The 21214-nt window shown below is 41.7% G+C and overlaps 2 protein-coding genes across 7 annotated transcripts in view; one reads left to right on the forward strand and one right to left on the reverse strand.

Moving 5' to 3' along the window:
- Positions 1-3993, forward strand: part of FGF2 (fibroblast growth factor 2) — a 39452-nt gene extending 35459 nt beyond the window's left edge. Inside the window, exon 3 of the mRNA XM_069978578.1 lies at positions 3263-3993. Coding sequence (XP_069834679.1) covers positions 3263-3448 — 186 coding nt within the window. The 3' untranslated portion in view covers positions 3449-3993. The remainder of the gene's footprint in view (positions 1-3262) is intronic.
- Positions 2775-21214, reverse strand: part of NUDT6 (nudix hydrolase 6) — a 55832-nt gene continuing 37392 nt past the window's right edge. For 5 of the 6 annotated variants that reach the window (XM_069978577.1, XM_069978576.1, XM_069978574.1 and 2 more), the window contains exons 4-5: positions 6672-6726; positions 4201-4912 (exon numbers count right to left, since the gene is read on the reverse strand). In XM_069978577.1, the coding sequence (XP_069834678.1) occupies positions 4524-4912; positions 6672-6726 (444 nt within the window). In that variant the 3' untranslated portion in view covers positions 4201-4523. Of the gene's footprint in view, positions 3489-4200; positions 4913-6671; positions 6727-21214 lie in introns of those variants that run through there. The other variant, XM_069978573.1, reaches the window with a different exon arrangement.

A 21214-nucleotide genomic window follows, 5' to 3' on the forward strand; every position in this document is an offset into this window, starting at 1 on the left:
CAGGGGAAAAAAAAAGTTTGTTGTATCTACTTTTATAGTTTACATAATATTTGAGTCTCAACAATATCTTCTGTTTTTGAAAATAAAAAACATTTTGTTGACACAAAGCAAATGATCCGCTTTCACAATCTATCCACAATGTCTCTGGGATATTTACTCTAAAAGAAATTACTCTGCAAATAAACAAAATTGGCAGCAGAATCAGCTGTGCACGCGAGATCTGGAAGAGATGTTTGGAACCATCTTTGGTGCGTTATAACTCATTGCCATTGTTTATAGTGACTAATATGACAATATAATGAATACTTGTACCTCAAAAGGATACATGAAACTTCAGAAAGTTGTATAGATTTACTTATCAGCTGCTGAATGCCCTGCAGGAAGTGGTGTATTCTTTACAGTCTGACACGGTGATCTCTGCTGCCACCTCTGTCCATGTCAGGAACTGTCTAGAGCAGTAGCAAATCCCCACAGAAAACCACTCCTGCTCTACAAACTGGAAAGACTACACCGACCATACAGCAGATAACAAGTACAGGAAGACTGGAGATTTTTTAATTAAAGTAAATTACAAATCTCTAGCACTAGTTTGAAAGAGTTTTTTTTTTTGCTGGAGTGCCCCTTTAAAGGGGTTATCCAGCGCTACAAAAACATGGTCACTTTCCCCCTACTGTTGTCTCCAGTTTGGGTGGGGTTTTGAAACTCAGTTCCATTGAAGTAAATGGAGCTTAATTGCAAACTGCACCTGAACTGGAGACAACAGTAGGGGGAAAAGTGGCCATGTTTTTGTAGCGCTGGATAACCCCTTTAACGCACCATAAATTTACATAACATTACGCCATAATTGCACTGAAAAAGCTTTGGCTGCCCGGGAATCATGGGAATTGTAGTTTTGTAACAGCTGGAGGGCCTAAGGTTCCCCATCCCGATTTTAAAATGTAGCACCATTACCTGGGTACTAGATACATAGTCACACTAGCTCAAATAAGCAAGGAAAATTTTCCACATTCATGGTAAACCGTAAAGCCACATAAAACGACTATTTCCATAAGAAAAGGTTAAAGTGTGGGAGTATTTTCTCAAACTCACTTGAATTAAAAATGGACCCTGACATCTAAATGTAAACCAGGATGGGAGGCATGAATAGTCTTATATACATTCACTCTTCTGGCTTTAAACCTTGTTTACCACATTTTGTAACAAACTACACGAGGCCGCTATCTGAATTAAACAGACATCAGAAATACTTACAGGTCATTGACTTTGTATGAAGATTACAGTGTCTGCTCTGGAGTTTGTCATTAGTCCAGTACAATATCATAATTAGAACTATTCATCGCTATTACATTTACCCTTTATATACAGAAAAGCTAGTTTAAAAAACCATGCCAAAAAATGCAGTAAATCAGCTTAGTGTTAGGCTTAAGGCCCTATTCCACGGAACGATTATCGTCCATATTCGGCAGATATCGGCCGCTACGGACGATAATCGTCCCGTGGAATAGAGTGCAACGATCAGCCAACATCGTTCATGTCGGCTGATCGTTGCAGTCGCTTGTTTTTCAAAATGTTGAAAAACAAGCGACTGATACAGCAACAATCTGCTGCTGTCGCTCCGTTGAATAGGAGCATCGGCAGCAGACGCTGCTGTATCCTATGGGCTGCCCGGACGATCAGCGATCGCCCCCCGCAGCTCCCCGACGCCCCTTTCGCACTCACCCGCTCGCTGCTGCCGCATTGAGTAGTGGCGGCAGCGAGCGGGGAACGAGGAGCGAGCGCTGAGAGCACTTGTATGCTCCTCTAAACAACCCGTGAAATAGGGCGTTAACGCCCCCCGAGGTGTAAAGCTTAAAGAGACTCTGTCACTAGGTTTATAGTGTCCTATCTCAGAGTAGCTTAGACTAGTGACAGAGAAGCTGAACAGAATGATGCAGCTGATCCAGAGATCTCCCCCTGAATAACATGGACAACAAATATTCCTCTCCATTATGTGCATGAGCCCAGTAGTCCTAGATATTCAAGAGAAGCAGAAACTCCGCCCACCAGTTGCTGATTGGCAGTTATCTATCCATGCTGTGTATAGGCAGTCACCTGTCAATCAGCAGCTGGAGGGCGGGGGGAGGGGTGCGGCAAGAATCCAATTCTCCTGCATATTAGGAGAACAGCTGAACAAAATGTAAGTAATACACTGATCTGTTCAGCATTTCTGTCACTAGTTTATGCTGCCCTCATTTAAGGCCACATAAACCTAGTGACAGATTCCCTTTAAAGAGGTTGCCTATGGAAATTTTAAACTCTCCCCACCGTCTCCCTGTGGCATAAAATAACAAATAAAACATACTCACCCTTCCCCGCATTATATTCCAGTCTCATCTCTGTTCCTGTTTTGCAGGCTTTCGCTGATTTCAATAATGTAAATGAGCGCCGGTCTGCTAGATCGACGCTCGTTTAATGGGCCTATTACACGGCCCGATAATTGTCTAGCGAGGGCTGCAGGGACATTGTTACCGATGTCCTTGCAGCCCTTGTTTAAACACCATACATTACCTACATATGTTGCAGGTCTTCTCCTGCGCTCCTTCTCTCCCGGTCCCGCACGCAGCAGCAGCTTCGGTGCGGCCTGTCTGAGCTGACAGACAGCTCAGCCAATCACTGGCCGCGGCAGTCCTGGTCAGTGTGGTCTGTCAGCTCAGACAGGCCGCACCAAAGCTGCTGCTGCGTGCAGGACCAGGAGGAAGAAGGAGCACAGAAGCCCTGCAACATGCTTAGGTAAAGCATGGTGCTTGGAAATCGTCGGTCACCCGCCGCGCATCGCTATTCCACACAGCGATGCGCGGTCGGTGCCCAATGGTTTGAACCTAAATAAACGTTCAGCCGATGACACAATCATTGGTTGATCGCTGTCTCTATTCCACGGAGCGATAAGTGATTATCGCTCCATGGAATAGGACCCTAAAATTACATAGTGGAAGTATGACTCATTTATTGTTTTATGCCACAGGAAGGAAGCGCAGTGGAATACTTTGCCCTCTTACTTTTTTTTTTTAAATTGTTTATTTAGATTTTTCCATAAGAACACAGAAAAAACATGGGTTTAACAGTGAATCCATAGCTTGGATACAAACATTAAGGCAAAAAAGAACCAACCAAACATCATGATATAAACCAAACACCCTCTTACTTTGAAGCGAAGCTTCCCTTTTACCCCCAGAGGCAAAAATCTGAAAACTTACATAGTAACCCTCTTTTCTTTCTTTTTCAGAAATGTGTAACTGATGAATGTTTCTTTTTTGAACGATTGGAAGCAAACAACTACAACACCTACTGCTCTCGCAAATACAACGATTGGTACGTGGCGCTAAAGAGAACAGGGCAGTACAAAAACGGATCCCAAACCTCACCAGGACAAAAGGCTATCCTATTTCTTCCCATGTCTGCAAAAAGCTGATGTCACCGGAGACGTTGAATATTCAGGCAAAGAGGGAATTCTATAAAAAAATAGGCTGTAAATATATATAAAATGTGATCATAAGGGATTTACATACATTGTGTTGTTAATAATAAAACATATATAATCATCTTAAAATAAATCATAATTACACTAAAATATTGTATATAAGTGGCAAACCGTGTGTACACATCTATTACACAACTATTGCCTGTACTGAGGTATATTTCATTCCTGAAGAATCAGTAAAAAGGCTATGTTCACACAACGTACTATTTTTGAAGAACGGCCACTGTTTTCTATTAAAGCAATGGCCGTTGTTTTCATACTGCAATCCACGAGTATAGAGCAACAGACACCGGCACTACCTCAGAGGAACGTGGACAATATGAGGTTAAATTCTAGCAGCGAGTTTGAGTGCACAGTGTTTACAAAGTCACTGGTTGGTGCTCACTTTCCCAAAGAGACAAGTGCGTCTAAGGTACTTAAAAAGCGAGAAGCAGGAGAGGGCACTCACCATAAATCGTGATCTTTTTTTATTTGTGTTCAATAAAAAACACATAGGACGTTCTGGGCTGAATCACAGGACGCCAGCACTTAGATGAACTCAGGCAACAGCTGGTTCGCGCGCATGCGCTCTTCTTTAGACCTCTTCAGAGGTCTGAGGTAGCGCGCATGCGCGAGAACCAGCTGTTGCCGGAGTTCATCCAAGTGCTGGCGTCCTGTGATTCAGCCCGGTATGTCCTGTGTGTTTTTTTATTCAACAATGAAATAAAGAAGATCACGATTTATGGTGAGTGCCCTCTCCTGCTTCTCTCTTTTTGATTTTCATACAGCAATGATATGCATTGAAGTCAATGCAAGAACGGATATTGTTTTCACACAATGTATTGAAAAACGGCCATTGTATAGAGCGCTAAACAACATCCATTGTTAAGTTGACTTCAATGCATATCATTGCAGTATGAAAAGAATAGCTGTTGTTTTAATGGAAAACAACGGCAATTCTTTTCAAAAATAGTCCATTGTACGAACATAGCCATACAATAACAATTGCTGTGAAACTTGCTACAGGTTATTCCAGAGTTTCATAGGTAGCTGGCAATTCTTTGTGGTACAGGGAGTAAAAGAGTCCGGAGTACACAGCTGGTAGGGTCCTCATAGTAAGGTCGATATTGTGAAACCCCACCCTGTATCCATAAAGCAGCAATTTGGCTACTCTGCTGGTGATGGGAGTGGTGTGGCTACTATAGGCAAGTTCTTTAAGGTCCATCCATTCACACCTTAAGCATTCCTGAGGGCAGAAATTAATACTGTAAGACAAAGGCTTCAGACGACATATAATATACATATCCGACTTTCCGAAGGCCCCAGGGTGCTTATGCTGCTGCCTTATGCTCAAGAGGGACTGAAACTCTGACTTGATGCCAGTCTCTTCGAGGACTTCCCGGGTGGCAGTAACTCCTGTAGAACAAAGCAAAATATGTTCGGATTATATCAAGATAGAGAAGTCAGGCTCAGCTATATGTGATAAGCTTGTTACATCTGTATGAACTAAGGTTCTGGGTTTGCATTTTTTATACTTGTAAAGCCATCTACAGTTTTTTTTTTGCATTTTTACCATTTTACATATAGTTTTTCTGTCATACAGAATTACATAAAAGTTGGCAAACTCTGCACATATATTGTTTTCTTTTGCACTGGTCCTGTGTTATAGCCAAGAGCTGCGGTCACAATTTTGCTGACATTGAAATCTCCCAGTATTCTTTGCTGACTGTTCTATCCTGGTGTAGTTTTTGCACCACCAGGCATAACCTGATATGGGAGAATCTCAGGGGTGTTAAACTCAGGCCCTCCAGCTGTTGCAAAACTACAATTTCCATCATGCCTGGACAGCGTTTGACACCTGTGCTATAGAAGCTCAGCTAGTCTGTGACGTGTCTAAGGCTGAGTTCACACTACATTTTTGCAATCCATTTTTTGAAAAACAGATTGCAAAAAACAGATGCAACTGTGTGCATCCATTTTTCCATTGACTTCCATTATAAAAAAAAAAAAAACTGATCAAAATTAAACCCAATTTTAATTTTGTTGACTGTTTCTAACCGTTACAATTGTGTCACTCTCCAAATACGTCAATACCTAACTATATCTTGTATAGTAAAGTGCAAAGTTACTGTCATTTATATGAGCAGAAAATAACTGTACGCTATAATCACGCTAGCTGGTTTCTACGAATTCTACAAACACAGATAAAGTATTGTTTGATAAACTGCAATACAGGTCAATGACACATCAATGGACTGCTTTAAAAGCACCGGTCACATTTTAATGTTTAATTAATGGGCTGCAAGCCTATGGCTGCATCCATGTTTTTCAAGACTCCTTAGGGTGGCAGCCAACTTCTCCAGATGCCAGGAGTCAAATGGTGTTTGTGTTCGGCAAGTCTGCTCAACACCACAGGCAACCAAACTGGTGAAGGGGGGATGCACTCACTCAATCTGTCTCATAATATATGAAATATAGATATTTTTGTATATTATTCATTTAGAACTAAATTGATAAAATTAACAGAAGTCGACAGGTTTCCTTAAAGCGACTCTGTACCCACAATCTGCCCCCTCCCCCAAACCGTCGGATAGCTGCTTTTACACCAAGATCTGTCCTGGGGTCCGTTCGGCAGGTGATGAAGTTATTGTCCTAAAAAACAACTTTTAAACTTGCAGCCCTGTGTCATACTGGCGTGGTCTAGAGTGTCTGTGCCCTAGGCCTGCACCGCCTCTCCGTCCTTCCTCCCCGCCCTCCTCATCATTAGGAATGCCCCAGGCAGGATTTCTCCTAATAGTCACTTGTCTGAACACTGCACATGTGCCTTAATGATCCAGGACATGTGCAGTGTTCAGACAAGTGATGAATAGGAGAAATCCTGCCTGGGAAATTCCTTATGGTGAACAGGGCGGGGAGGAGGGACAGAGAGGCGGTGCAGGCCTAGGGCACATACATTCTAGGCCACGCCAATTTGACACAGGGCTGCAAGGTTAAAAGTTGTTTTTATAGGACAGTAACTGCATCACCTGATGAACGGACCCCAGGACAGATCTTGGAATGAATAGCGGCTATCTGACAGTACAAGCGGTTGGGGGGGGGGGAATGTCTGCAGATTGTGGGTACGGAGTGGCTTTAAGGTTTTCTTTTCCACAAAGCTACAAAAAAAGTTACTCACCGATATCTTCACCTAAATCGGACAATCCTCCTGGAAATTTCCATGCATTTATAGTCTGTAATATTAAATGACAAATTAAAAAGAAAATAAGAAAAAAATTATATTTAATGCATACCTGTCATTTCAAAAAAATTTTTTTTAAAGTGCATGGTTTTCTTGGATTAAACTTTTAGAGTGGTGACAAGGTGGTTTTTGGGCTCACACTGGTGTCACTGACCTCCTGATGGTCACCCCCATGGTGCATAGGCTTTTTCTCATCCTCTTCATTTCAAGTGCGTGTCTGGAGCTGGGCTGCCTGATTGCCAGTAGTACACACATGGAATTACTTCTTACTTCTCTGTCCAATCACACACATAACACTCATGTGCACTGGACTGAACAGGCTGTCATTGTGCTGAACTGATGACTTACACTATACACTACTATAGATGGCATGTTGATGGAGAAGGGGTTATTGATGCACTGGCTTTGTAAAGTGCTATGTGAGTGAAAATGAAAGAAACAGCAGCAGCACATGGAAAGGGTTACTAAGCACTGTGAAAATACAACAGTAGATACACTGGTATTTACAGAATTGACAGCTGCATAGAGCTTTTTGGCTGACCTGCACATAGCACATGGTAAACGTCACCCCCACTTCCTGTAATTTGTCATGATCTAGCTGTTACTAGAGACAGATTTTCCCTGACAACAGGCAGCGGACAGCAGATTGCAGAGAAGCGAAACACCCAGTGAGGAAAAGAATATAGTAATTTTTCTGGGTAAAGATTCAGAATACAGCAGAATGCATATATAAAACAGAGCAAATAAACATTAGTCAGGACGTTTCAAGGAGTCTTTTGCCCTGCGCCTTTGTCATTCCAGGGTTTAGGAAGGAGGGATGACAAGCAACAAGTATCACTAAGCATTCTTAGAGACTGATGTAACGAAAAGCATCCCTACAAGTCAATGCTTGGCCCTTAAAGGGGTCATCTAGGGTAGGAAAAACATAGCTGCCTTCTTTCAGAAAAAGTGTCACCCGTATCCTCAGTTTGTGTGCGATATTGCAGTTCAGGTCCTTTGAAATAAATAAAGCCAAGTTGTAAAACTACACATTTTTGAAAGATAGCAATTATGTTTTTTTGAATTCTGGATAACACCTTTAAAAAAGCGCCTTGAAACTTGATAAGTAATTTTTGTTCAAGCTCTAAATGTCCTCCAGAAGAGAGTAGTACCCATTTGTAGACTGCTGTTTTGGGGTTTTTGTGCTCTCCTCAAGGTGCAAGAACATCTACAGATAGGTAACTGTTCCTTCTGGATGAGATTCTACTTGGCTTAACCATATTCAATTAAGTTTTAAGAAATATCAGCAGGTTAGACAAATCTAACCTGCTGATATGTCCCTATTGCACAGGAGACGCCGAGGAGGAAGGTATGTGTCTTACCTTCCTCTTCTGCATGGTTCCGGTGCATCTAGTATAGTTCTTGAATCCATTGCCTGGAGCACCATTAGGAGCACTGCCCCGCCCCCATCAGCCCCGCCATCTCCATTGATTATCATTAGAAGGAAAGGGGCAGCTCAGCGCAATGGTGGTGGCAGTGTCCTAACGGTGCTCTGGGATTTAAGTACTAACAGCACAGGAACGGCGCTGAAGAGGAAGGTAAGACACATACCTTCCTCCTCTGTGCCCCGTACGCATTAGGGGGCTATCAGCAGGTTAGATTAGTCTAACCTGCTGATAGTTCCTCTTTAAGGGATGAACATTGACTTCAAGGGATTCTCCCTCAAATGGGTGGAAAGGGAAAACATGATTCCTTCCTTCTGGAGGAGGGCTACTTTGCATATTTTTCCCAAAGAAGCATCACATGGTCCATTAGACTCTTCACACTAAGTCAAGGTGTGGGACCCATTCAGTCCCAAAACTCAATATTAGACACCTGGGTGCCGCAAGTCAGCCTTAAGTATTAGGATTCTCCTGCTGTGTTGCCCTCTTTAATGGACAACTATTATTATAGTACATCACACTGTGCTAATCTGGTTTATTGTGGGTATCCATCCTGCCGATGCAGACAGGGGTATACTGCAATGGGCTCATTCAGTTATAGACTATGTTCTGGCCATATCCAACATGTATATGTTTATTTAGTGGGACTTAAAGGTTGGGCATGATATATCATTTATATGAGATTACACCAAACCTTTCAGGCAGACTGTTACTCTAAGGTATTTACAGAACAATGCTGCTAATCATCGTTTTCAACTAATTTATAAGATTTATAAGTAAATTCTACAGATTTCTTTATAAAACTTAAAATATAAAGTTTAGATTTTGATTTAGCTGGAGTGGTCATACGCCGCATTTCTGTTAGCACTGTGCATCATTGCAGCTGATGTATAATGCAAGAATAGCTGCAAAGACGCAACTTCTGGATCAACACTAGTAAATAAAACATCCTATATTAATCAGCAATACAAATTAATGTAGAATAAATGTGATCTGTTCCATTCAGAAGAGGTTATAAGATATAGAGGGAAGGCTTGAGCACTGCACGCCTCTCTGTTCTTTAGGATGAAGACCTGATAAAATATAGACGTAGTTACAAATGGTGTCCTGTGTGACAACTCTACGTAATTTCCTATGTACCGCTAACCACCCGTCTCTTATGAAGGGTACATTTAGGTAAAGGACCTCTTTTATAACATGGTAAACATACGGACGCTGCTATGGGAAGGGGCGATTGTGCTGTGTAAAAGCATTTATTTAATCACAGATCTATTTAACACAAGTGACTTTCTATGTAATACAGACGTTGTTTGTCGTGTTGTTCTTAATGCACTGACTTCAGTCATGTCACTTTTTAAACTATTAAAATTATCTATTTAATGCAACAAATTATTATTGTTTGTACTTCATTTTCTTATGGTGATTTATCATTGGTGTTCTTGCTTAGGGTCCTATTACACGGGCCGATTATAAACTGTAAACAAGCGTTTATCTGCTAGGTTTACTGAGCAAGGGCTGCACGGCCATCGTTAGCGATGTCTGTGCAGCCCTTGCCTTTAATGATAAATAACTTACCTAAACACGTTCCCTGGTGTCCTCGGAGGCCTTCCCTGGCCTCTGTAACTCTGCCTTTCGTTCTGGTCTCTACACCGACAGGCCACGGGCCGCTCAGCCAATCACTGGCCACGGAACAGAAGGGAACACAATGCAGAGCTGCAGAGACCATGGAAGGCGCGAGGACACCCGGGAACATGGTAAGGTAATACTTTATTATTTTATACTCACCTGATGGTTTTAGGTCTAGACCTAAAGAAACGGTCAACTGAATCGGCCAATTATCGCTCGGTGTAATAGGGCCCTAAGTCACTAAGGCCCTATGGCACTACTGATTCTGACTAATGAATATCCCCTGCTTTCCTTGAGTTTTCATGTCCTTCTTAGTCATTAGTACTAAAAATAAATAAATCAAAAAATAAATAAAAGGTCACAATACAGATGATTTCCTATCTATAATATTGATTTGCCTATGTCTCTTCCTGATAAGGCTAATCTGAACGCATGGAAACCCACCCCCCAAGTTCTCCTCAAGTAACCTCCCAATGTTGTTGGGACTACTGGCAACATTGTGTGGCTACTGGGTAGCAGCATTGCTGATGTTCTGCAGCCTAGGCTTCTATTCACTATATTAGGTGTTAAGGATGCAATACCCTGATGCCGTCGCTACACAGAACCAGCTATTTCCGGCTTCATTCTCACTGTACAGCAGCCACCAAACAGCTGGTCAGCAGGGAAGCCAACCGTTTCCGCTCTGCCGATTAACTTTTCTTAGCCTGTGGATACACTATTAATTGTTTTCTCCTGGAAAACCTCTTTAAAACTCACAAAAAGACACAGTCCGGCACTAAAGCCTTTTCCACTCCCGGAGACCTTCTGAATCAACAGGTGAATAACTTGGATTGTATTATAATTGTGTGGAACTTTGCTACATCTTTTTGTGGTGTGCTCAGCTTAAATAAAACAATTTCTGTGCATTCAATATCCAAAGTAAGAAAAAATTGCGGCACTTAAAAAAAACTTGTTCTTTTATTTCATTACTTAAAAGACACAGCAGGTTAAGACGCCAGTGAGACAGTGCATGATTGGTGACAGCTGTTTTGCGTTATCCAAACGCTTCTACAGACAGATCTGTAGAAGCGTTTGGATAACGCGAAACAGTTGTCACCAACCTTGCACTGTCTCACTGGCGTCTTAACCTGCTGTGTCTTAAGTAATGAAATAAGGCTGGGTTCACGCTGCGTTTTTAGCATACGTTTAACGGATCCGTTTTTTTAACAGACAAAAAAATAGTGTCAGCAACGTTTTTGTGTCTGTCAAAAAAACGGATCCGTTTTGATCAGTTTTTTTTATAATGGAAGTCAAAGGAAAAACGGATCAAAACGGATGCACACAAATGCATCCGTTTTTTGCAATCAGTTTTTCATCCGTTTTTTTTCAAAAACCGAATTGCAAAAACGCAGTGTGAACCCAGCCTAAAAGAACCTCTTTAAAACGTCTAAAACATCTGTTCTTATAGCGCTGTGTTGTACCGTTCCTCTGTAATTCTTACTAAAAATGTATGACTAAATAGCCAACTGGGTGTAACCAGTTGGGGGGGGGGGGGTGTTCCTATACTGCCTTGCATAGTAATATTTTGGTTGAATAGTGTCAGACAGTGTACGGGCGCACCCCCAGCTGGTAACACCCAGTTGGCTATTTAGTTCTAGAAAAAATAACAGAGAAACGGCACACAGTGCTATAAAGAAAGACGTTTCAGAATTATTATTTCATAAATAATATAAAATATAATACAAATATTCAGTAAAACAGACCAGAAGAGGCTATTAGCTGCTAGAATCTCTTCATTCTTCCTGAACTTATGTCTATTTGGACAGATAAAATGTTCCTGCTGAGGTATGAAAAAGAACCCAGCAGCACCAATTAGATCCTGGTCTGCCATAGCGGTTAGATGTCTGCTGGAAGGTCCACAATCCCAATATGTGGACTGGTGATTCGTGGAATTAGAAGGTCCAACAACAACCAAAGTAAAATCTCCAATCTTTACTGAAATCCAAAACTTTTCAACCCCCCTGGGGTCTTTGCCAAGTGTACAAATCTACCTGCTGCTAGATTCTCATTTATCCTTACTGCAGTGATGTATACTTCGGACAGATCAAATGTTCCTTTCTGATATACTGTATAACAGGCTTTATTTAATAGGAAGGGCTGTGTGTACCCAAAGCTCTCTGGCAGTCTATCATACACCATACACATTTACTATGTGGTTAGGAATGGTCAATGAGTGCCGGGGGTGGGGGTGGCATACTGGGCTGTAAAACCAAAAACCCCTTTAAAAAAAACCAACAACTAATAAGCAAACATTTAATTCCAACAATGCACAGCCCAGGATGATAAGTTTCCAATCTTATTGTGACTTCAATTTAGTTTCCAAGACAAAAGTTCTTTTCATTCACTGCCAAGTATATTCCTCATCAGGAAAAATAGCCAGAGTAAGGGATGGGGCCCTGCGAAAGGATTAGACTCCGCACACAAATAACAGGGAGGCCTGCTCCGTCCCTGCCTCCATGTATTGTGCTAATCATCTACACAACCATAGGCAAAAAAGATGGTATTAATTATCATGGTTTTAACATGCTATAATATTTATTTTTTCTCTTTAGCCTAAAGAGAACCTGTCACAAATAAACATACAGTCCAGTGTGCAGGCAACATGTTATAGAGCGGGAGGAGCTGGGCGCACTGATGTCTAGTTTCATGGGAAAAGTTCCAGAATAACCTCATTTATTTATGTGTATCTCAGCTCATTCTAGGCTAAGTAGTCAATTGGGAGGTCCTTATCTGTGATTGAAAGCTATGTGTGTTTAAATGTCCAAACAGAGCTGTCAATCACTGAGCAGGGCCGCCCACATGACTGAATAGCCAAGAATGAGAAAAGATTTACATGGATAAATTTACTAATAAGTTTTACTGGAAAATTTTCCATAGTATCACAGTGGTGCCTTGGATTACGAGCATAATCCGTTCTGGGACTTTGCTTGTAATCCAAATCACTCTTAAACCAAAGCAAAATTTCCCATTAGAAATCATTGAAATGCAGAGAATTGGTTCCACACTCCAAAAATAATGATTTTTTTTTTTTAAAATTCTGAACAACATGTAAAACAAATGAAACACACATTAAGAAAGCTGGATATGTCACATTATAATTTACTGTACAGTATAGCAATCAGCATGTGGAGTATAATGTAGAGTAACAGCATAACCCTGATAACACAGCAGCAGGTTAGAGATGCAGATCCCCATAATGCAGGAGCATAGTACAACAGGCTAGAATAGAGAAGCAGGGCTGCTGCCAGAGATCTGTGTGGTCACATGACAGCAATGGGGAAGGGATGTGTTCAGCATGGACCAATCAGGAAGTGAGAATCACAGAGCTGTGCAGGAGGACAGTGACAGAAACTTTATATACAGCAGTGTGAGTGGCTGAATGTAAGTGCAGGCACATTATAGCGGCAGTGTGTATAGCTGAGTGTGAGTGCAGGCAAAGTACAGTAGGAATGAAGAGGATGGGAAACACAAGGGCAGACAGAGACTTTAGGGAGGAATGAGCAGGGCGTATGTGGGCAAAGTATAGCAGCTCTCTCTGTCCAGGGAAAGAGGTATTACAGCTATGAAGAGCTCCACTGTCCGGTCTCCTAATGCAAGCCCCAGCCTGAAGTGGATCTGCTCAGCCATGGAAAACCATGTGTTAAGAACAGGACGTTAAGTTTTTGTGTGGATTTTAACGCTGTATGAGGGTCGGGGCTTTTATGTGCCTGAACACTTGGGCGCCTCCGCTCTCAGCTCAAAGAATTGACATGTCCATTCTTATATTTTTATTGGGCGTGGTAGAAAAGAACACTTGATATTGATCAGTGTTTTTTAAATGGCAAAATGAGGCTTTTCTGAGTAGTGGAGACTTGTCAGAAGCAAGGAGATGGGAAGAACCAGCAGAAGACATATGGCCCTCTGTGGAGTCAGAGAACGCCCATGCTATAAAGTGGGTAAGTGTGTTAAATGAATAAAAACAAAATATACATACAAAGTGCTTCTTTAATAGAGGTAGTTCAACCCAATTATAACCAGATAATTTTATAGACATACTCGTGTTGTCTAGGTCCCTTTATCATTTGACTCTTTGTTGTAATAATCTGCAATAGTGTCCATATATGATGAATAAAAGTGGCTGCAAAGACCACAGTGGGTTGGTTTAGACACTATCATCTGAAAGGGGCTCAAGATTAGAAAAACATTTTTCCAAAACCAGCACCACACCTGTTTACTGTCTTTATGGTACTGGTATTAGGACTCATTTAGTTCACATACCAAACACAACCTATGGATAAGTGTGGCACAGTTTGTGGAAGGAAGCAGCCATGTTTTTCTTATCCTGGACAACTTTATTACAAGGTAAAGATTGTGACCACAAGCCCAACTTTTAAGAAACATCTGCTAAACACAAGGGAGGACAAGTTAGTTGGCTTTCAGCTATAAACCATCTGTTATGAAGTGTCTGTGGCTTTGCCTTGAATGAAGAACAACCATTGCGGAATAAGCCCTTTTTATTGGCTAATAAACCAATGGGAGGGACGGGTAGCAAGCTTAAAATGACAATAGATGGTAAAAAAAAGTTTTTTCTCCTAACAATGTTCATTTTCAGGCACCTTAGATACAATACAGGCTTATATGTGACTGTTTATCAGTCAAAGAGCTGGATGAGCATGCACCACCCTCTCCAAAGTGTCTGTAATGGCTGAATGTATCTCTGTATACAAGGGAGGTGCAGTTCTCTCTCTCTTTGGCAAATTAAAAATATAAAACCTTTGATAGTCCAGTATATTAAAATTTAACATTGAAATTTAAAGGGTTGTCTCACAAGTTTCTTAAAGGGAGTGTATCATCAGAAAATGACTTACTGTTTATACAATGTTTTTATGTTACACACGTTTTTTCTTTTAACCCTTAGAGGACCGGGCCAATTTCAATTTTTGCGTTTTCGTTTTTCCCTCCTTGTGCTTAAAAGGCCATAGCACTTGCATTTTTTCGCCTAGAAACCCACATGAGCCCTTATTTTTTGCGTCACTAATTGTACTTTGCAATGACAGGCTGAATTTTTTCATAAAGTATACTGCGAAACCAGAAAAAAATTCAATGTGTGGTGAAACTGACTGACTGGGGTAAAACAGACTTGTTATATATGTTACGATTACAACGATATGTAACATGTATAACTTTTATTGTATCTGATGGCCTGTAAAAAATTCAAACCATTGTTAACAAATATATGTTCCTTAAAGGGGTTGTCCGGCGATAAAAAATTATTCACAGAATAACACACATTACAAAGTTATACAACTTTGTAATGTATGTTATGTCTGTGAATGGCCCCCTTCCCCGTGTCCCACCACCCCCACCCGTGTACCCGGAAGTGTGGTGCGCTATACATTACCTGTCACGTGCCGACCACGGTCTCCGATCCTCAGCAGTGACGTCTTCTTCGGGAGGCCAGCGGATCTTCCCGAGTGCCGGCCGCAATCTGCAGCGTCATCCGAAGCTCAGCCGCGATTGGCTGAGTATAACTGTGCTCAGCCAATCGCGGCTGAGCGGCTGATGACGTGGCCGCGTCATCAGCCGCTCAGCCGCGATTGGCTGAGCACAGTTATGCTCAGCCAATCGCGGCTGAGCTTCGGCTGACGCTGCAGAGGGCGGCCGGCACTCGGGAAGATCCGCTGGCCTCCCGAAGAAGACGTCACTGCTGACGATCGGAGACTGTGGACGACACGAGATGCGGTGAGTATAATGCACCACACTTCCGGGTCTAGCGTGGGTGGGGGGAAACACGGGGAAGGGGGCCATTCACAGACATAACATACATTACAAAGTTGTATAACTTTGTAATGTGTGTTATTCTGTGAATAATTTTTTATCGCTGGACAACCCCTTTAAAATAGCTCCATTCCCAGGCTTATAACGCTTTTATCCTTTGGTCTATGGGGCTGTGTGAGGTGTCATTTTTTGCACCATGATGTGTTCTTTCTATCAGTACCTTGATTGCGCATATGCGACTTTTTGATCGCTTTTTACTACAATTTTTCTGCATTTGATGCGCAATTTTGCACTTTGGGATTTTTCTGCGCTTATGCCATTTACCGTGCAAGATCGGGAAAGTGATGAATTAATAGTTCGGGCGATTATGCACGCGGCGATACCAAACATGTTTATTTATTTATTTTTATTTATAACATGGGAAAAGGGGGGTGATTCACACTTTTATTAGGGGAGGGGGCTTTTTATTATTAACACTTTTTTTTTTAACTTTTACACTTATTATAGAAGCCCCCCAGGGGTTAGGGTTATTCCCCCTGGGGTTAGGGTTATTCCCCCTGGGGACTTCTAGTATAAGTACACTGATCTCTCATTGAGAGCCGGAAGCAATCGAGTGCCGAGCCGGGATCATCGCCATAACGGCGCTGAGCTCGGAGGCAGCAGGATGTGTGGATTGCTCCTCCGGGACAATGTCCCGAAGGAGCAATCCACCCCACTAGACACCAGGGATGGCTGCATTCAAGTAATCGGATGCAGCTGTCAACTTTGACAGCTGCATCCGATTACCTAATTAGCGGGCACGGCGATCGGACCGTGCCCGCTAATAGCTGCGGTCCCGGGCGGTTCAGAGCGCAGCGGCCGTGCGGCCCCGCTCTGAACACATGGAGGCAGCCCTAGACGTACATGTACATCCAGGGTCGCCTAAGGGTTAATTTTCGGTGACATTTTTTTCAAATTTTCCATTTTTCTATCTATATTCTAAAATAATCCTGAGATCTTGCAGTTTTCATTCTCACCACTGGGGCTAAAACTTAGCTGAGACCTCCTGTGGTGTCTGTGGTGATAAGAGGAGGCTGCTGTAAAGTGATCTGTACAGCATTAGAGTATGTTCACACTGAGTAAATCAGGCGGAATTCCACCTGTCTCAGTTTGACACTGTTTCTCTATAGGAGAGTGCCCGATCCTCCGCTGCTGCCGCTCTCCGCCCAGAGAAGTGGCATGTCACTTCTCTGAGCGGAAAGCGTCGGCAGCAGAGTAGCGCGCGCTATCTCATATACAGACTATGGGACACTGAGACAGGCAGAATTCCGCCTGATTTACTCAGTGTGAACATACCCTTACACCGTCATGTGACACCAGTAGATAGAGGAGACAATAGCAGCTCCCTGTGGAATGACCTCTTCACAGGTCACAGAGCGTTCCCAGTAATGTTTCACATTCATCCAAAGGGGAAGAGAGTCTGTCTATTGTGTCTATGTCCATGAGGCTTGCTGTAAAGCATGTTACTAAATGCTGTTAAAAACAGCTGTAACCGGATGGGTTTATTTCAGATTGTTAAAGTGTCTTATTCATGTGATAGGAAGGAATGTAGTGTTTTCATGTCTTATTTGTATCTATCTATCTATCTATCTATCTATTTTAGCTGGCTGTGTAAGTGGGATTGGTTTGTATTTAGCTATGTGCATGGGAATAGGTAGATGTATTGTTATGTCAACTGTTCGGCCATAAACCTCCCCAGTAGTGTCAACATTGGAGGACACAGTTGTTGTTATTGCCCAAATGCATGTAGCTGAAATTGAACAACCACATTGTGCTTGATAAACATGTACAGCGCCTGGGAAACTTCCATTCATGGTCATCAGTGGTCTACATAGACATTTCTGGAAGCACATCACCCCCCACCCAAACTTACTATAAAGATCGGGGGTATGTAGCTTCTAGTCAGCCTCAGCTGGGACCATGGATGGAAGGTGCCCAGCACCCTGTCATCGGGCGAAATGGGCGTATATTAGTTCATAATATACAATGGGGCTCCCCATTTCATTGTGGAAGGAACATCTATGCATCTGTACCATCTGTAACTGCAGCTAAGTATTGTTTTCTGTAATAAATCTCTTATTTTTCTATAAATCTGTGTGGTTATGGCCTTCTCAGACTATTATCAAAAGCAACCGGTTACATAATGGTGTCAGAAGTGGGATAATAGTCCAGGAATTGCTATAACTATATAATAGAAATATAATGTATGTGTTAGCTGAGATATGTAGTTGTGGGGTAGATGACAAAGCGAGTCCAGTCCCCTGGTGGGTGTATAGTTCGCGACCCTGGGCACCCAGCACTCGAGATGGTGACACCATTTCAGCTGACAGACCCCAGTCGGCTGGTGGTGCCTTGTTATGTCTCTTGAATGGCAGAAGACCGCAGCAGATGTGGGATGGATCTGTCTGCTGGCGCGAATTGAGAGAGACATACAAGAAAAAGAAGCAAAGCAAGTGGGCTTCATGGATGTGGAGATTGTAGGGTGGGAGCAGGCTCCTCACCAGGTTTTGGCCAATGAGCGGTTGCAGTGTGTTGGTTTATAGGTTTGAAGTAACTCATGTTAAGAGTTTGAGAGATGTGAAACCTGTAGTAATGTGTTTGCAAAGAGGATGAGTAGAAGTTGAGTGTTATTGGCAGGTAAGAATGGATGTTATTGTATTACCGGTATTGGAACGACGAATGTGTAGAAGGTAACAGTGTGATAGTGAAAAGTGTAACTTCCAGCCAAATGAAGGCTTGTATATTTGTGTTGTAATGGTCCGTATATGATGTTGCATGTGTATTTGCACTGCAGAAAAGTTTTCTCTCTCTGTATTTAGGAGAGCAGAGTGAGCAGCAGCTTGTCAGGTAACAGTCTGTGTTCAGCCCCTGAAGCTGATTCATAGATTATGGTAGTAGCATGGAGTTGGTGGAGTTTTAAGTGTAGATATTACTAGATATTCACATTTGAAACTAATGAAGATCATGAATATATTGGCTAGAAAGATATCAGTTGGGGACCCTGTCATTTGAAGGAAAGTTGATGGCTATCTGGTGGTGAGATTTATAGACTTAATCTCTGTACAAAGTGTTGTCCTCTGTCCATTGTTTTAGTGTTTGTATTTTCTGTATGTGGACCAGTCAGATAGAGGTTAGTCTGATGGAACATGATGACTTCATGGGATTATTTAATCTATGATATAACTAATATGTCTGTGTTTTATCTGCAGGTTCTTGGAGTATTGCTGTATATAGTATGTGTATAACCTGGGATGTAATGGATATCCTTTAACATTAATTTAAATCCACGTGGTAACAAATTGGCCAAATGTCAGTACTTTTGTATTGTGTCCATGTTGTGTTTTCCTTATTGTTTTGTATTCTGCAGCTGTTGAGAGAAGAACAGAAGTAAAGAGACACCTCCTGCTAATGTATTTCTTCCCCTAAATACAACTAAAGATTTGTTTGTTTGCAGGAGTAAGTGGCCATCCAAGCAGAGAAGCCAGGTTTGATATCACCTGTTGAGTCCTGGCCAGAGTAAAACTTAATGTTCTTTTTTTGTAGTACTACCCACATGTGTTTTTTGGGTATACTGGGGATTGTAGTTCAGTGAGACACCAGACTGAATAAAAATGCGCATTTATGTTTTTGGTTTTTGTTTGGAGCTCCAGTTAGAGTTGATAATAACTCTTTTGTTTTTTTTGGAAGTGACTTTTGCGCTTCCTGTGAGACTGTTGTGAATGGGCCCATGTATGTCTATTGTTTGTCTGTAGTGCCATATGTTATATGTATCTAAATGTTTGCGCAGCGATTTTGAACACAGCTGAAAGCAATAGAGTGATCTATTTAGATCATTCTATGAGCTGTATGTATAGTTGTATTACCTGTATGTATGGATGGCTCAGACTGATGTAGAGTTCTATGAGTTGTATGTTGGGGTTATATGACAGATAAAATGTAAAAGTAACCTGCCTGCATTGTGAAAATTTATACATGATACGATCTAAAATGTGATGTACTAAATTGAATCAAATTTTACAGATGGTAAAGGAAAGTTGACATGTTTTATACTCCCTCTTACTAGAATAGAAATATGTACATGATATTAATGAGATACCTGAAATATGAGCCTTATAGTATTTAGCAATAAGGGTAGAATGACTAGAGACATATAGGAGGACAATATGTGTTTATCTTGTTTGTTCTATAACAGAAATCCTCAGGTGCTGACTGGGCAATGTTACTACAAGAAGGTGTTGGATTGACAAAATTAGAGTGTGACATTTGTTACTTTTGTTTCATTCATGTAATGAAGGGGTGGTGAAGAACAAACACTATTAAGAGATACAAGAGCCATCAAGGACGCTGCAAGTCATGATATTCTGCTCTTGTGTGACTGAGACGGAGTTGCTGAGTCCACCCCATACAGCTTGAATGTTTGTTATCTGCTATGGTCTGTCTCTAACTCCATCTTCAGAGGAGGTGCAGATGAGCCTGAAGAGGCGACAACCTGAGATGACTGTCTGCCAAGGTGCCAAGATGATGGAGAAAGATGACCCTCACCCGGCACAGCACTGCCACAGAAATGGGCTCTAGAGTCTGCACCTCCAGCCATATCTGCAACCCCCCTGACCTGAGAGAGAGGAGGGGGAAGGACTGAGACAGACCAATCAACTTGCAAAGACTGTAACAAAAGAGACTTTTAACAACTAAAGAGACATTTTTTCATTGCTATGACTGATAATCCAGCACACCAGTCTTTTCCAGTTTTGGTTTTTAGCCCAGTCAGTGATGAGGTAATTTCTGTGATAGACAAATAAGAAATAGTGAAATATTGTCCTACAGCAACCTCATGTCATTTATGGACCAAGGGGTGGGAAGTGTCATTACTGATATGTACTTGTCATGGTCTCAAGCTTAGCGTATTACACAAAGGTTTAGAAACAGGAGGTGAAGTATAAAATGAAGAGAATAGTATGTGAATAATTACATGTTCAAATGAGGATGATACCAAATCTATGACATCACAAATAATGTTTTGTAACTTCCTTAAATCACATCAATAAGACAAGGGGTGGAGTGTAACCGGATGGGTTTATTTCAGATTGTTAAAGTGTCTTATTCATGTGATAGGAAGGAATGTAGTGTTTTCATGTCTTATTTGTATCTATCTATCTATCTATCTATCTATCTATCTATCTATCTATCTATCTATCTATCTATCTATCTATCTATTTTAGCTGGCTGTGTAAGTGGGATTGGTTTGTATTTAGCTATGTGCATGGGAATAGGTAGATGTATTGTTATGTCAACTGTTCGGCCATAAACCTCCCCAGTAGTGTCAACATTGGAGGACACAGTTGTTGTTATTGCCCAAATGCATGTAGCTGAAATTGAACAACCACATTGTGCTTGATAAACATGTACAGCGCCTGGGAAACTTCCATTCATGGTCATCAGTGGTCTACATAGACATTTCTGGAAGCACATCACCCCCCACCCAAACTTACTATAAAGATCGGGGGTATGTAGCTTCTAGTCAGCCTCAGCTGGGACCATGGATGGAAGGTGCCCAGCACCCTGTCATCGGGCGAAATGGGCGTATATTAGTTCATAATA

The sequence above is a fragment of the Dendropsophus ebraccatus genome, chromosome 7 (genome assembly GCF_027789765.1).
Source record: "Dendropsophus ebraccatus isolate aDenEbr1 chromosome 7, aDenEbr1.pat, whole genome shotgun sequence".
NCBI classification, from domain to species: Eukaryota; Metazoa; Chordata; class Amphibia; order Anura; family Hylidae; genus Dendropsophus; species Dendropsophus ebraccatus.